The following is a 15,962-nucleotide window of genomic DNA, read 5'->3' as shown; positions in this document are numbered from 1 at the left end:
CATTTTCAATTAATCAGTACATATATGACATACATGACATACAGATAGACAGTACTGCTACATCTATACATTTATGACATACCATATTTGCAAATACAGTACTGTTTTGGTATTCACTGACCTTTGGGAAGTATTTTGACATGTACATGGGTACCTTGGTCGTGTAGTGTATCTTGTAGACCAGGCCCATTGCAAGTTGCTGTACTCTGTCGTCTACTCTAAGCCATCGTAGGTTGTCTAAGTGGGCAGGGGTGAGGTGGGTTCTAGGAGTAAGGTCAAGCAGTAGTCTGACCAGTTTGTTTTGAGATGTTTGTAATTTTGTTTTTAGTGCTTTTGAGGTGCTTTGGTACCATGAGGTGCAAGCATAGTCGTAGTACCCCTGAATGAGTGCTCCTGCCAGAGTTTTCAGGGTATTATTGTTTACCAGAGAGGAGATCCGGTACAAGAATCGAGTTCGTTGGTTGACTTTCTTTATTACATTGGATGCCATTTTGTCACAGATTTGCCTCTAGGATGGAACCCAGGTAGGTAATTTCTAGGGCTGTACCGAATGTCATTTTTTAACATTCGAAGCTTCGATTGAAGTATTCGAACGAAGCTTTGAATGTCTATAAAAAAAATATTACTAAACATTTTAAATATTTTTATATAATTTTTTTACTGAATCCTCAATTTGAATAAAGTGATTAATCTCATTAAATTAGTATTTTTCTTTTATTAAATCAACTTTCTTTAATGAATATAACTCATCAGTTTCGTCAACATAAATAATCCAATAAGGGCACGGTTGGTATGAAAGTGATGGTGACGTCTTATAGTATATTATAATATTAGTGTAGCCTAATCTTTAACTGCAACTGTGAAGAAAACCCCCATTGGTTTAAACAGATTGAATAGACACAATTTAAAAAAATAATAATAATTTTTATTAAAAATTCAAATGTTGATTTAGAATTCGAATGTCAACATTATGATCGAAGGTTCAAAGCTTCGAAACATTCGGTACAGCCCTAGTAATTTCATCTTTCCTTGTGACAATATTGTCACCCACTGTAACTGAGAAGCCGTCGGTCTTGCTGAGTTTGTTATTTGAACCGAAGAGAATGGACTCTGTTTTGCCCATGTGTAATGATAGTTTGTTATCAGCGAGCCATATGCAGATTTTGCCTAGTTCCGAGCTGAGGGGTTTTTCAACCTGTAACTTGTTCTTGTCAGAGACCAGCAGGGCTGAGTCGTCCGCAAACAGGAACAAGTTGCAGTCACAAGCTGATGACATGTTATTTGCATAAATTAGGAACAGTAGCGGTCCTAGTATGCTTCCTTGTGGAACACCACAGCTCACTGTGAGGGGGGGGGGGGGGGGGATAGGGTACCATTTACCTCCACCATCTGTTCTCTCCCCTCCAGGTAGGATTGCATCCAGCTCACTGATAAGACTATCAAAACGTTTAGCTTGTCAATCAGAATGGTGTGATTGACAGTGTCGAAGGCCTTTTGTAGGTCCAGCATGACCATGCCGCAGTATTTGCCCACGTCCACCTCTTGTTTGATGTGGTCGTTTAAATAGAGAAGGCATGGGTCAGTGGAGTGGGATGTTCTGAAGCCAGATTGGAATTCGTAGATTCGATTTTTTTCCGCGAGGTACTTTTCGACCTGTTCGTATAAAAAATGTCCATGACTTTCGAGATGGAGGGGTTTGGACATACGGGGGCCAGTTTCGAGTTGCAGCCTCCCGTAGGTGCTAGAGCCTTTGCTAACCGTCTTCTTAGATGACGCACACTACTAATGTGTATATTATCTGTAACAGCAAGGCATAAAGCTATTTCAGCCTGTATCAGGCCTTGTATAAAAGTTTTTTTATTTATTTTTTTACAGAACAGATGTATGTACATCTTTAGTGTTACATCCAATCACACTCCAGTTCTCAGGCTGCAGCTGGTTTGAAAGCGAAAGTAAACCAGCTTCTCTGCTGGCTGTGGCTCCAGGGGAGTTGAACAGTTCTGGCTCTGCTAGTTGCTTTTCTATCTTTTGGCGCTTTTTTGGTGGACAAACCACCGCACATGTGCACCGTGACTCGTGACTGGAGTCTAGCTCTGCTAGCACACATAGCCTACTGCAGGGGTGGCCAACCAGTCAGAGATTAAGAGCCACAAAAAATACTGTGGTACCACAAAGAGCCACACCATATACCAGCGTTTCTCAACCTTTTTTTTCAGTCACGGCACCCTTCATGTGTTTATAGGTCTGACCCTCTGGCCTCTGAAGTTGCTAATGTCTTTTTTATTTGGGCCTCACAGGGTTAAAAGTACCCTGTGAGACCCAAGGTTGCAAAATTACAAAATCACTTTTAGCCATTTAAAAAAAAAAAATCTGTAAATGTTTATTAAAAAAAATGTTAAGCACATGTATAGTCAATTGGTCCCGTTGTTCAGCCTCACAATGCTATTTGATAGTAAATGTGTTTATATGTCCCACCCTCTTGCCTCTGAAGTTGCTACTGTCTTTTTAATTTGGGCCTCACAGGGTTAACCTCTTATGCCCGAGATATACAGTAAAAGTGTATATTTTCAGCATTACGTTTGTTTACCAATGATTGTAACCGTTATTAGTGAAATATAAGATTATAGAAATCTCAGGGCATTGAGTCGGAAACCGGCGCATATTGACAGGAGGAAGTGGCACAGCCAAAAGTGAGTGTAGTCTTTTGAAGGAAGAGACTCAGGGCTTTTGAATTTCGAAAAACTACCCTACCCGTCAATCATCTGACTTCTGGATTTACTTTATTTTTGGGATTATCTTCCACAAACCTGAACGTTTTTGCCATAAAACAGAACGCAGTTAGTTTCTCTACCTTTCTGTGAATATATGATGAAAAATGGTGGAGGAATTTACATTATAAAAAAGATGGCAGAATTCAGTACTGTATCTACAAAACCTTCCGTTTAATCATCTTCCCTTTATTCATTTGCTTAAATTTTTCAGGTCTGGTCAATTTTAGCATGGTGTTATTCACAGTCAAAAATAAAAAAAATCTTTTTTTTTTTATATAATTGATATTCTCCTTTGGTTCATTACAATTTACTCAAGCCTAGTAACAGACACACTATTTATGACACTGGGAATACATTCCCTGATATCCATAATGTCCCTAGATTCAGATACCAAGAACATGCAAATTAACCATTTACAAAAAATATCTGTAAATGTTTATTCTACGTCCTTATGGAATGAGTGACATAAAAAAAATATATATATTATATACACACCGGTATATATATATATATATATTTTTTTTTTTTTTTATGGATGGAAGAGCCACATGCGGCTCGCGAGCCGCAGGTTGGCCACCCCTGGCCTACTGTGTACAGACGGTTTCAAACTGTATTTTAAATTAGAAAGCAAACAAAATAAATGGACAAGAGAAAAATAAATCTCAATTTGGTCAGTATTGTCATTTGGACAAGCAAAGCCATTACTTTAAGTTGCAGGCAAGAAAGACAAGTCTGTGCCGCGAGAGCTTAAAATCTGTATGATTGTCTTCAAATAAGTCTATGCTGCTTTAAAGCATGCATTGACCATGAACTACATATCCAACAATGCATGTCGATTATGTGACCCACGAAGTGACACCGTGTAGATCGCAGTGTACTGTACATCAGTCACTGTTTAACTATGGCGGTTTCACAAACAAGTCGAATAGAGAAATATCTTCATTAATGATTCCAACATGTCCAGGAAGAGAAAAGTTGATGCATCAGTGAAAGCTAGCTTTATTGTGGCTGAAAGATATGACTGGTTCTCATTATGATTATAACAGGATAAATACGTAAAGTACGTAGGTATAACACCTTTTAATTCAGGTAAAGTGGTTTTAGTCTTTCACACAGAAGGTGTTTGGACAGACACATTTCACATGACAGCTCAGGCCTGTTCTGGGGGGGAAGAGGGACAGACAAGAGAGAGTTGCACAGAGCTCAAGGTTGGCATTCTTGTCTGCCCATGACAGAGTGCTAGTAATGCGGTAGGTCTCTTTGAGTCAGGGGTGACGAGCTGCTGCCGTCACTTAGTAACGCGTCTCAGAAGGAGAGGGAGAACGGGAGAAGATGTGGGGAGGACATGCGACAAATCATCGCCGGGAGTGGGAGGCGAACCCGGGACGGCCGCGTAAGGTGTGCGAGGCACTATGCGGTGCGCTACGAGGGCGCCCCGAACTTGGGAGTTTTTAATTAAATTCTGCATGCAAAAAAAGTTCTGCACGCTACTTTGGTTAACGTACCGTTGCATTCGTTCCGTACACAGTGTGTACTGAACCGAAGGTCCAGTACTGAAACAGTTCAGTACGGAATACGGATATGTGTACCGTTACACCCCTAATGGCCTCTGCAAGGTTGTGTGCAGCCATTTGTTTTTGTAAAAAACGACATCTGTCATATGTTCTTAGCAGCTCACAATTGTTGGTTGCACCATAGTTCTGCCCCTCTTGACTGTGACAAAAACGTGTTGAACAAAGTTAATGTCATAGCTTGTATTTGATGATATTTCTCTTTGTTATTTACTTGAATTGTTTGATCATTGATTGATGGAATAATATGGGGTTAACCTGATAAATTAAAAGGATTTATGTTTAAATAACAGCTCGCTAACATGTATTTTACATCTACTAGTGTTTACTGTTCACTTGGGCCCTCAGCGATACACTCACCAAGTGTGAAGTCGATCGGATATAAAGTTCGAGAAAATCGAACAGATACAGACCCCTTCCATTTTAGTTAAATGAAAATGTAGATATCTGGAGAAACAGTTTTAAAGTCATTAAACAAGCATACCCAACACCGGTCCCCTGCCTGCCTCATCGATGCCTAAGCAGCAGTCCTCGCTCTTGCAGGCATCTGGGATTTCTGAGGCCAGGCGACAGCTTACTGAATTGTCTGTCTCGAAGTCACTGAGATCCATGGTTGCTTGTTGCTACACTGTTCCAAATCTGGTGGTGTTGGGGCAACATAAGCACAAGAAGACATTCATGCTTCACACACAGCATCACGTGCAAATAGTAGACTAATCATACAGGTCTTCATTGCATTGCAAGCAGTAAGCCTGCAGACTTTTCTCTCACACTCACCAACAAAAACACATCATATACATACACAAATATATTATAACTCTTTGACACAAACATATAAAACATAATAATATAATTTATATGTTTTAACTCATACATATAAACTCTGACACACACAACAACACACAAGGTTAGACGTTAGCTCGAACACTCTGCAAACGGGCTAATGTAGCCCCTTTCGTGACTGCTGATGCATTGCTTTGAATACAGCAATCACGAAAGGGGCTAGGGCTAATGTTAACTTCTTAACGCGAATGCCGTTTAACGTTGGAGGCTTTTTGCTACAAAATATAAGGGATGTCAGCCTTGTCAGGTACGTCATACCATGAGTTAATGTTTCATGTACGATGCATTAAAGCACCCTCTTGAACTGCCATGTGAGTAGCTAGCTATATTTGATATCCGTATGAAAACAACAGTACTCACCAAAACTAGTTCAAATGGATTTCACGATTTGAGAATGTTGCCGTCTAGTCTACTGCTTGCCGATTTGGCGCCCTTGGAATGACGTTAGAACAAGTGCCTGCTGGGATATGTAGTTTTCTTTTGGCACAGCAACACTTCCGGGATGCGTGTAGCTTTTCTGCGTGATTACCAAACCTAGCCGCATTTCTCGGAGACGCTCTCTGATTGGCCGACGCCTGTTTCTACACTGGTTAAGCTTAGGCACCCTTCAAATTTGTTTAAGGTTAGAGTTTGTCTTAGAGCATGGCGATAGAACGCCAGGTAGTTTGCAGGCTGTTTGACGTGGAAATGGGAAAAGACACAGCTCGTCACGGATTGGGCAAACGCGTCAGTGTTCAATCAGAGAGCGTCAGTCAGTGCCAATCAGAGAGCGTCTCCGAGAAATGCGGCTAGGTTTGGTAATCACGCAGCTTTTCTCCAACGCGTCTCCATTTCTCTCCATAGAATCATCTGCATTTTCTCTTTCCTCCACTTCTTCACCATCTCTCTTCCTAATATCATCATTTCTCTCTTGAATATCTCCATCTTCATTGTCTGTACTGTCTTTATCTAAGGTAGAGCAAATAATATTAGTTTTTTTAATATAATTGTACTGTATATAATATTCGTACTGTAGCCTACAATGTTATAATTGTATTATAAAATAATATGTCATATAGCACTACCCACCACTAGCCCTCTTGCCTTGATTGGAATAAAAAGGGTCTATGGTTGGTCAATTTAAATGTTTAAGACATATTTTTCTGTCCAAAATAAGCATTATTGACCATGTTCGCACCAGATTCTCAGTTATAATCCAAACTATGTAGTGAGGACTTACAAATACATACCTGTATCCTTATCTCCTCCCTTACTATTGTTGCTTTGGACCCAATTTTTCAAAGAGAAGCTGCCTCTCGCAGCATTTTTCAGCTGCTTTTTAATATTCTTCCGATTTATTTCTCTCCATTCTGTAATCATAGAATATAGGCCAAAGCTAAACCCACTTTTAAGTTTACTACCACTCTTAAATTAGCTTTAAAAAGAAATTCACACTGCATTTAAAGTGCTATGGATATATTTTGTGCAAATAATACAAAAACAAATCTGTACACTTTATTTCTAAATTGAGAACACAGGATAGCATAGAATCAGCTAAGCAAGTATACCTGTTTAGTTAGCTAGCTACAGTAGTAATACAGCTAGCCTAGGCTAAAACATACTGCCATCAATAAAAGCACTTGCAGTGTACATATTTAGTAATGCATAATTGGTAAAACAAACTCAATCTTTGCAACTTCAAAGAAAGCTTGATGTATTACCTACCTCATAGGATGCAGGGTTACAGCTCAGACTGCATTAAGCCCTCTGGCATCTGAACATTCAAGAGGGGATGTGTCTAAAACTGAAAAAACTTAAATGGATGGAATATTGTAGTGACAGGGCTGCTCAGAGTTGTAGCTAACACTTTTGCGTGACATTATTTAACCGTCAGGGCACATGGTCAAGTTTAGACCATTGGAAGGGCACCAATGTGTGAGGATTGGTCCAAGACCGCACGCTTCCAGGTACCAATTACCTTCACGCACCTGAAGTGAGTTTCAAATCAGCTCGGTGGAGCCCTTATATACTCTGGGGTTCTGAACGTTTTGTGTCGGTCATTTTGGCTTACCACTAGCTGCTGCTTGTTTCCTCCCGTGTTGTTCCCCGTCTGTTCTCCAGAACGTCTTTGGAAGTCGCAGCTGTTTGCTCCTCTCTGCCATCCGTTGGATCTGTGCCTCGTAGACCGCTTTGCGCAATTGCGCCTTGGTGAGTTTTTGGAAACATACTTTTTTGGATGCTCTGTTTTTTCCTCGCATTTTCCTGGACTCGGGACCTTTCTGTTTTTTGTGTGTTTTGGTAAACACTTAAGATGTGTCGCTTGTGTTAGTACTGGACTCAGCTAAATAATACTGGACTGCCTCGTATTCCATACGCTCGTTTGTTGACATTCTCTCTCTCTCTCTGTTCCTCCCCGAGTGGATGTCCAAGTAGCTGCAGAGCCGCAGAGTCAGAGGCGCAACGCCACAGTGCCGTCTCTGCTCTGAGCCGTGCTGCAGAGCCGCAGAGCCTACTCTGCCCAAGGACATTCTCCCCTTGTGCTTTTTGTTGTTTTTGCTCTTCTCTGTTTTTGGAAATAAATACGCCCTGGTTTTTGGCTAACTCTGAACTACCTGTCTGTGCCGTGCTGTTGGGGTTGTTTACAAACTATAACACAATGACCACGTCCTCTAGTTTTTCCACTCAAAAGGGCACTTTAGATTTAGCGCGATGTTTTCAACTGTGGGGGCACATGGTCAAATTTAGACCATTGGAGGGGCACATTCTCTAGTTTTTTCACTCAAAAGGGTACTTTTGCGTGATGTTTTTCAACTGTGGGGGCACATGGTCAAGTTTAGACCATTGGAAGGGCACCAATGGGCACGTCCTCTAATTTTTGCCACTCAAACGGGCATTTTAGTGTGATGTTTTCAACTGTGGGAGCACATGGTCACATTTAACCATTAGAGGGGCACCAATAGGGCACATCCTCAAAAATTTTCCACTCAAAATGGCACTTTTGCATGACATTATTTAACTGTGGGGCACACGGTCAAGATTAGACCATTGGAAGAGCACCAATAGGGCACACCCTCTCATTTTTCGCCACTCAAAAGAGCACTTTAGCGTGCGTTTTTCAACCAGGGGGGGCGATCGCCAGTCCGCCAGTGCTGATGGGTAATATTAATTTTCTCCCCCCGCTCTCTCTCCCATGATTTCAGAATACCGGAAGTGTTGCGTGGTCTATAGACCACTGCACTTCCGCGTTACATTGAGCTCATGGGAGAGAGAGAATGGGGGGAGAAAATGAATGAATGTGGATGAGAGCCTTGACATTAAGTGGTTTTCAGCTACGGCTGTGGGGGTGATGGATACATGATCCAATAGACTTTTATACGCCTGAGTCTCCTGAACACGGAGAGACCAATCCCAAGTCGATCTGCACTTTCTCTGCCAAGCTATAGTAACTTTTTCGCACCTAGTCCCCAACTCTGCATGCACAGATTGATAAACTTAGATCTCTGGACAATCCAGAGAGACTCCGTGGGCAATCTGCGCATGCGGAGTTGAGGAGTAGGTGTGGAAAAGTGACTATAGCTCAGCCGAGAAAGTGCAGATAGCCTTGGGGTTGGTCCCCTGTGTTCAGGAGACTCAGGCGTATAAAAAACTATATTGGATCATGTCTCCAGCACCCCCACAGCCGTAGCTACAACCACTTACGTCAAGGCTCTCATCAACATTCATTCATTTTCTCCACCCGCTCTCTCTCCCATGAGCTCAATGTAACGCGGAAGTGCAGTGGTCTATAGACCATGCAACACTTCCGGCATGATTCCAACCCTTTTCATTCCTTCATAGCAGCCAGCAACTATGAAATTGCGGATTCTTTGGTGAATTCCTTCTTCCCATTCGTAGACTACTAGAGCAATGTCCTTTCCCCCTCTGCCTGTGAAGTGTGAACTCACATTTCCAAAAGCATTTTCTTTGAGATGAGATATCCAGCGACTCCCATTCTTAGGAAGTGGCCTCTCTATTTCAGATGCCCCTTTCGTGAATTTGTCCCGACAGTTAACCCCACGACAGCTCTCATTAGCTGTACAGTAACAGTAACAGACTGAGGATGCCTCAGGTGGAGAGGAGAAGAGAAGAGAGAGGAGGGTCACGTACAAAAGTCCAAGTGTTTACTAGTTACTGAGGTGGAGAAGAAAAGAGAGAGAATGAGTTTCACTTATACAAGTCCAAGTGTTTACTAGTTACTGAGGTGGAGAGAAGAGAGAGAATGAGTTTCACTTATAAAAGTCCAAGTGTTTACTACTGTAGTTACTGAGGTGGAGAAAATAAAGAGAAGGAGGGTCATGTATAAAAGTCTAAATGTTTACTAGTTACTGCAATTGGCCTGCCTCTGGTCATTTTACCTTTTACCCCATGCTCCCTCTCTCTCTCTCTCTCTCTCTCTCTCTCTCTCTCTCTCTCTCTCTCTCTCTCTCTCTCTCTCTCTCTCTCTCTCTCTCTCTCTCTCTCTCTCTCTCTCTCTCTCTCTCTCTCTCTCTCTCTCTCTCATACTGAATGGCTCTCTTTGTCTGGTTCTGTAACATGCAGCCCCAGCTGATTAAATGCAGGGAATTAGTAGTCAATTTTAGCCTACCAAACACACAAACACAAACTAAACAGCTTAGCTTAGGTGGGACATTGATCATAGTTATTACAGTTCACATGTCAGCAGTATTTGTTTTTAGATTTCATGCCGCCTTTATTCGCTTATTATATCACCTATAGTGATAATATTGTGGACTACTATGAAATAATTACTGATTTTACAGTGTTTTTTTTCTTTTTATAAATAAAATGATTTAATAGATGACAACATCAATAATATTTCAACATCGCTTTTTCTTGTAAGGAAGCAAAAAATACTCAGCCAATGTATAGCAAACACACTTTACAAAACTATCCAGAATTATACAAAACTGAAAAGAGCAAAAGATATGACACACACACAATGCATTATTATACTAACGTAAGAATAACTACAAGGCAAGAGAGTCAGTATGACGTGATACAGTATGCATCATATAATGTAGATAAAGCATGTGGTAATGACCATTATTCACATTGCTGAAGAGAAAAGGGGATTTTTTTTAAAACAATGTGGGAAAAGCTGCAGAGGAAAACACGCTTTTGGCCTACATGTTGGTTCACAACTGTTAATACATGTGATTCTAATCCCTAAGAAGGACCTAAAGCTGGTCAATTATCTCAAAAGATTTGGTTGAGACTTTGTTTGTACAAATACGATTTTACCTCACTAATTGGACAAAATAAATGTAATGCAACAAAAGAGGTATACAGACAAAAGCATAAATAAAAAAAAGTCCAGTGACTAAACTGAAGGAAATCTTTAATACCATCAACGTTATCCGATCAGGTACTGAGGATACTATTTCTCTATTACTATTGGCACAATATGAATAGAGTCGAGGTAATATATTTCCAAACTGAGCGATATGTATACAAGCTGAAATGTCTCTTTAAGAGTTGTCTTTCCCTCTCTTTTTCCTTTTTTTCCCCATAAAGAGATGCAGACTAAATTATCTAAAGATAAAGAAGTAAGCTGAGTTACAACTATCCTTATCTGGCCATTCCAACAGACTCACTGAACAAATTTTGAGCTAGAACACTTATCCCCCAAAAGCAGTGGTGCAGATGCTTGAGTGTAATATCAAATCAGTCACAAAACAGTTACACCCTAAAATGTCAACAACAATAATAAACTTGCTACTCATATAAAATAACACTATGACGTCAAAAACATTTCCTTTAGTTTGGTTAATATAATCTGATTATTTTAGTCTAAAAAAGAATTCCCCCCACTACTGGGTCATATCATAGTCCATTATCAAGCCAACATCTGTTCAGTTTCAACATGCAAAATCTCTCATACCTGCCTCTCATATACACACTTGCTGTACATCCCCACGTATACACTTAAAATGGCACATGTTTGTGAGGGTTTATTTATTTTGATTGGCTATAAACCATTGATTCTCAGTTTGTATTGTTTGTGAATATTTTCAGTATACTATTTAGAAAGGCCCATCGACACATCTTGCATTACATTGGCTAAACATGTACAAATGTCCAATTGAACATTATTATGGCACCAGCACACACGCGCGCGCACAGACACACACACATAGAAATACATCACATACACATACACACTCACACAAAAACACACACGCTGCACACACATTCACACGCTTCCCATATTTCTCTCTCCTCTGCGTGGCTCCCTCAGGGTCTTGTGAGTGTGGTGTAGACAGGCTGCTCCCAGTGTGTGGGGCTGTGAGAGGGAGCCACACTGGACGGGTCTCCTATGGTGGTATACAGGGGCCTCTGTGTGGGGCCCATGTAGGAGAAGGCTGAGTACAGCCCTGGGGCCTGGCTGGAGTGGGTGTAGTAGGCCCCAGGGGCCTGGTGTTCTCCATACTCAAACTGAGCCCTGGAGGCCAGAGAGGGGAAGGCAGAGCCGTAGTGAGGGAGGCTGAGCGGCGTGTAGGTCACATGGGTACCAGAGGAGGGGGAGGAGGAGGTCTCATAGTGGCTCCCAGATACCGACTCGCTTTTGATCTGGGCCTTGGTGGGGTCTGAGGAGGAAGGTGAAGCCTGCTGCTGCTGCTGTTTGGAGAGCCAGGCAGAGTGCCCACTGGCAGCAGCCAGGGCGTAGGCATACGATGTGGCGGAGGACCCAACAGAAGCACCAGTACCACTCTGGGGGTGCCCGTTTGGCGGAAGGTACTGATCAAACTCGTTCACATCAAAGGGCTCGATGTTGGACATCACCTCGTGGCTGATCTCTCCAATGTCCATGGTCCCAAAATCTATGTGGGGTTTAGCACTCGATGATGAGGGGCCACCGGACCCCCCCTCAGCTCCTACCCCCAGGGCCCCTCTGGAGCCTCCTGATCCCCCACCTCCTCCTCCGCCTCCCTCCCTCTTGGCCTCCGCCAGCTTCCCAGACTGGAGCTCTGTCTTTGGGGTGGTGGGGGGTGTAGGTGGGCTGTGACCCTGACCTATAGGGAGAGAAAAGAGGGACAGCCGGTCAAGTGAGGCATTGCATAAAAGACAGCAGCTCCTGGAAATTTACATTGTTTGAATAATCATGAATCATTATTAATAACATGGCTGATTCAGTACTGAGGACTGCAGTCAGAAACAATATGAAGGACCAAAGGGGTACCCCTGGGCTACCTACCAGCAGGGTGGTGATGGTGGTGGTGGTGGTGGAGGTCACCCAGGGGGGACCCAGCCCCTCCATTGTGTTCCAGGTGGAGGGTCTTGTAGTGGGACTGGGAGTGGCTGGCCTCCCCTTCGCCCGGGTTTTCAGGATCACCTGAAGCCCCTAGTTTGCCATTCTTGCGTCTCCGGGGCTGGTACTTATACTCAGGGTAGTCCTTCTTGTGCTGCTTCCTGAGCCGCTCCGCCTCCTCGATGAATGGTCTCTTGTCGCTCTCGTTCAGCAGCCTAGGGACAGAAAAAATATTAAATGAATTATGGGCTTTAAGGCTATTCATTCCAGCTATATTGGTGTGGAAGGATTTTTATCAGAATATGCATAAAATGCGTATTTTCTGTACATATCCATCATGCGTAAAAGCGTCATTACGCACACACTTCACAACAACTTTACGAGTTTTAGGCCTAAGTATTTTTAAGGGATACAATCCCCCATACATAGCCTACCTCCACAGTTTGCCGAGTGTTTTGCTGAGTTCCGCATTATGCAGGTGGGGGTACTGATCCGCCAGTTTCCGGCGCGCGGCCTGCGCCCACACCATGAAGGCATTCATGGGCCTCTTGACGTGCGGCTTGCTCTTGCTCCCGTTGTTGACACGTACCGGCATGGGCACGAGCGTCCAGTCATATCCGTCAAGCACCTGACTAACTGCCTCGCGGATGCCAATGGGGAAACGGTCGTCGTCCTCTTCTGATTTGGCTACAATTCTAGTCCCGTCATCTTCTCCGCCTCCCTCCGCGCCACATAGTGTTGTCAACTGCTGCGACGGGCCGATGAGAGGCGAATCTCGGCCACCTGTCGCACCGGAGTGCGTCGGTGAAAGCGAGTGACCGTCATCTGAGCCCCCTGGACTCAACTCTGCCTCGGACATGCTGTGCTCCTCGCCAGACATTCTTATTCAGTCAATATTAAAAAAAAATCAAAAGTTGTTGGATGATAATAACAAGTTATGGTTGAGCAGTATGCTTCGAGTTTATTGCGATCTCCTTCACTGTAAATTATTCCAAGACAAACCCATACTTGTGCGTAAAAATGTTCCAAAAGCCTTTCCACCGTTGGCCCGTGTAATTTGGCAATCCGTTTCACCACAAGGATCCTTTCACTGGTGGTTTCGTCTCACCTGAAATCGGGGTAAAGTTTAGGACTTACATCATTCGATTATAGAGAAACATTTAATGAACAAGATTAATTATAATTGTCATTCGATTATAAAAAATTAATAAAAATAAGTGCTAGGTCCTAGTTTAGGCCTATAAGGTCTGTTGCGTGCGGGCAGGTGGCCATTCTCGAACATTTTCTGTTTAAAATGTGAATTTGTATGACACATATATCTTGGCTTATAGAGCAAATCTAAAAAAGTATATTTTACCCGCCAAGGAAAGGCTCTGCTTATTGATACAACAAATCCTATTAAAACGAAAGAATTAGCCTATAGGCTATACGTTTGGTCTAAGAATGTCAAGTTAGTTGAGGCCTATAAGCAGAGTAATCGCCAATTGTTTATACGTCGTATTTCGTTTTTAAATGTAAAATTAAATTAAAATAAATACAAAATACATAACTTACCTATTTAGATTTCCAGTGGTTTAACATGCAGGAGTCCGTGTGGCCCACTGTAGAACGCTGTGACGCTGGCTCCTCGTCCCCTGCCCCCTCGTTCGCTTCGCCCTGCGATGAATGGCTGCTCTGTGTCGCACACCGGAGCTTAAAGAGCGCCGTTGTGAGAGGGAACGAGAAAAAAAAAGTGATTGAAAGTGGAAAACATTCCCAAAGAGGCAGCATTCCAACACACAGTCACGGTGCCACCCCTCTTGCGCACAGCTGAACTTGCATTGGCCGTCCAATATTCTCCTCGTTTCTGACTGGCCAAGAGGAATACTGTTAATGCCTGCCCGTCCGTCACCATGAATATTTCCAATGAAAAGAGGTGAGATTTTACATCGGAGTGGTTTAAGTGACTTTACAGTGCACCCATTTAGAACCAAAATAAGGCCAGCTTTGTTGAACGTGTTGACATGTATAAAATAAATAAACAATTATGAGAAGAGTTATTTGTGGTCAAATTATGCGACATTTCTAAAATAGCAGGATGTGAAGGTATAGTTTTGGTGTAGTATAGCTGGTGATGACATGTTGATTCATGTTTAATAGTTTGTCCACTATGCTATTTTTGTTACATAAACAAAAGTATAGTTCGTTTCTCTCAGATTTTCAGGATTATATTTATATTATTTAGGAAAATTGTTATCCTGTATCATAGCCAAGTAGGGACTTCAATTAATCCTATATAATAATGGAAAACAAATGCCAAAACAAATTTCTATAAATAGACATTAGGATTCTTAATTTTTTTTATAACTGAGATCAAAGGACAGTTCTTAACACTTTCTCACTTTGAAGTTCTCCACTAACTATTTCAAATGAAGACCTTTAATACAATTAATAACTCTGCTTGGTACACGTGGTGCTGGTATGCTTTTTTTTATATCAGAATTCAAATATTTATTGAAAACTGCGATTATAGTTTAATATAAAGAGTTATGCTGAATTCAACATTTACCATGTCCACTTTTTACACATGCAGCACAGCCTTGAACTAACAATCTCCTCACTCAAAAATACAATGCCGAAATGCTTCATGTAGAAAATACTTAAAGATTTGTGCCATGTTGTTGATACAGTAAGACTGAAAATGTCAGGGTTTTCACTATATGGCACACTTTACAGTCAATTTGTACACACATTTGTTAAGGAATGAAGGGAGATGCTTTTTAGCATCACACACACCACACACACACAAATACACACACACACGCACGCACGCACGCACACGCACACACACGCACACACACACACACACACACACACACACACACACACACACACACACGCACACACACACAATACAACAATAGCCCCTGTGTATCCCCTTTGCCTCTCATGTTGAATCTCTGTCTCAGTTTTCTGCCTCTCTCTCCTCTCTTTCTTTGCACTCTTTGTTTCCATCTCAGGTGAATAGTAACCATGTGATCAAACGCCCAACTCTCTCTCCATTAACCCTCGTAAATGGAGAAAAAAATGGGGGAACAAAAAGCAGTTTTGTGCTGCAAACTTGGAAAAAATTGATAACAGAGAGAGATGTGTGTCTTTCTCTCCTTATGTTAGAGCACAGACACACTAGTGCACACACATAGAAAATACTCTGGACGGGACGGGACACACATGGATCTATCTCTTTCTATTTTTCCATCCGCTTTAAAACATTTCTGAATACCCCCTCCCAATGCCTGGATTTTGGTCTTTGGTAGTACGCAAGGTGTGTGAGGGTCTGGTTTTGGTGATGGGGAGGGGGGGACATAATGTGCACCCCGACTAACCAACTTGGATCCTATAAGGCCTTGTGGTGGCCTTGATGTGAGTGTTTTGTCTGTTTGTGCACTGAGTACAGGTATGGAGGGAAATAGAGAGAGTGTTAAAATGTGTGTAATGTTTTGCAGGTTTTGTATGGGCAAAATTATGGAA

General features: G+C 42.2%; 2 protein-coding genes across 3 annotated transcripts in view; both read right to left on the bottom strand.

Moving 5' to 3' along the window:
* Window positions 1-5,617, bottom strand: part of rnaseh2a (ribonuclease H2, subunit A) — a 43,690-nt gene extending 38,073 nt beyond the window's left edge. Inside the window, exons 1-2 of one of the 2 annotated variants that reach the window (XM_084318633.1) lie at window positions 5,546-5,617; window positions 4,827-4,981 (exon numbers count right to left, since the gene is read on the bottom strand). In XM_084318633.1, the coding sequence (XP_084174759.1) occupies window positions 4,827-4,953 (127 nt within the window). In that variant the 5' untranslated portion in view covers window positions 4,954-4,981; window positions 5,546-5,617. Of the gene's footprint in view, window positions 1-4,826; window positions 4,982-5,443 lie in introns of both variants that reach the window. The other variant, XM_084318634.1, reaches the window with a different exon arrangement.
* A 4,446-nt stretch (window positions 5,618-10,063) lies between these two features.
* Window positions 10,064-14,135, bottom strand: LOC311231865 (transcription factor SOX-10-like). The gene is made up of 4 exons (XM_084318490.1): window positions 14,007-14,135; window positions 12,887-13,560; window positions 12,399-12,667; window positions 10,064-12,216 (listed from the first exon to the last, which is right to left on the bottom strand). Exons 2-4 carry the CDS (start codon window positions 13,330-13,332, stop codon window positions 11,438-11,440), a joined length of 1,494 nt encoding a protein of 497 aa, XP_084174616.1. The 5' UTR covers window positions 13,333-13,560; window positions 14,007-14,135; the 3' UTR covers window positions 10,064-11,437.
* Window positions 14,136-15,962: the final 1,827 nt, after the last annotated feature.

Source organism: Notolepis coatsorum (assembly GCF_963971535.1).
Source record: "Notolepis coatsorum genome assembly, chromosome: 7".
Taxonomy (NCBI): Eukaryota; Metazoa; Chordata; class Actinopteri; order Aulopiformes; family Paralepididae; genus Notolepis; species Notolepis coatsorum.
Note: the sequence above shows the minus strand (reverse complement) of the source record. Positions and strands in the feature narration are given on the sequence as shown.

Coding starts and splice junctions, on each gene's coding strand:
- LOC311231865 (XM_084318490.1), bottom strand. CDS start 13,332: ATGTCTGGCGAGGAGCACAGCATGTCCGAGGCAGAGTTGAGTCCAGGG. Junction 12,668..12,886: donor ACACTCGGCAAACTGTGGAG/GTAGGCTATGTA, acceptor TTCTGTCCCTAG/GCTGCTGAACGAGAGCGACA. Junction 12,217..12,398: donor CCACCATCACCACCCTGCTG/GTAGGTAGCCCA, acceptor CTCTCCCTATAG/GTCAGGGTCACAGCCCACCT.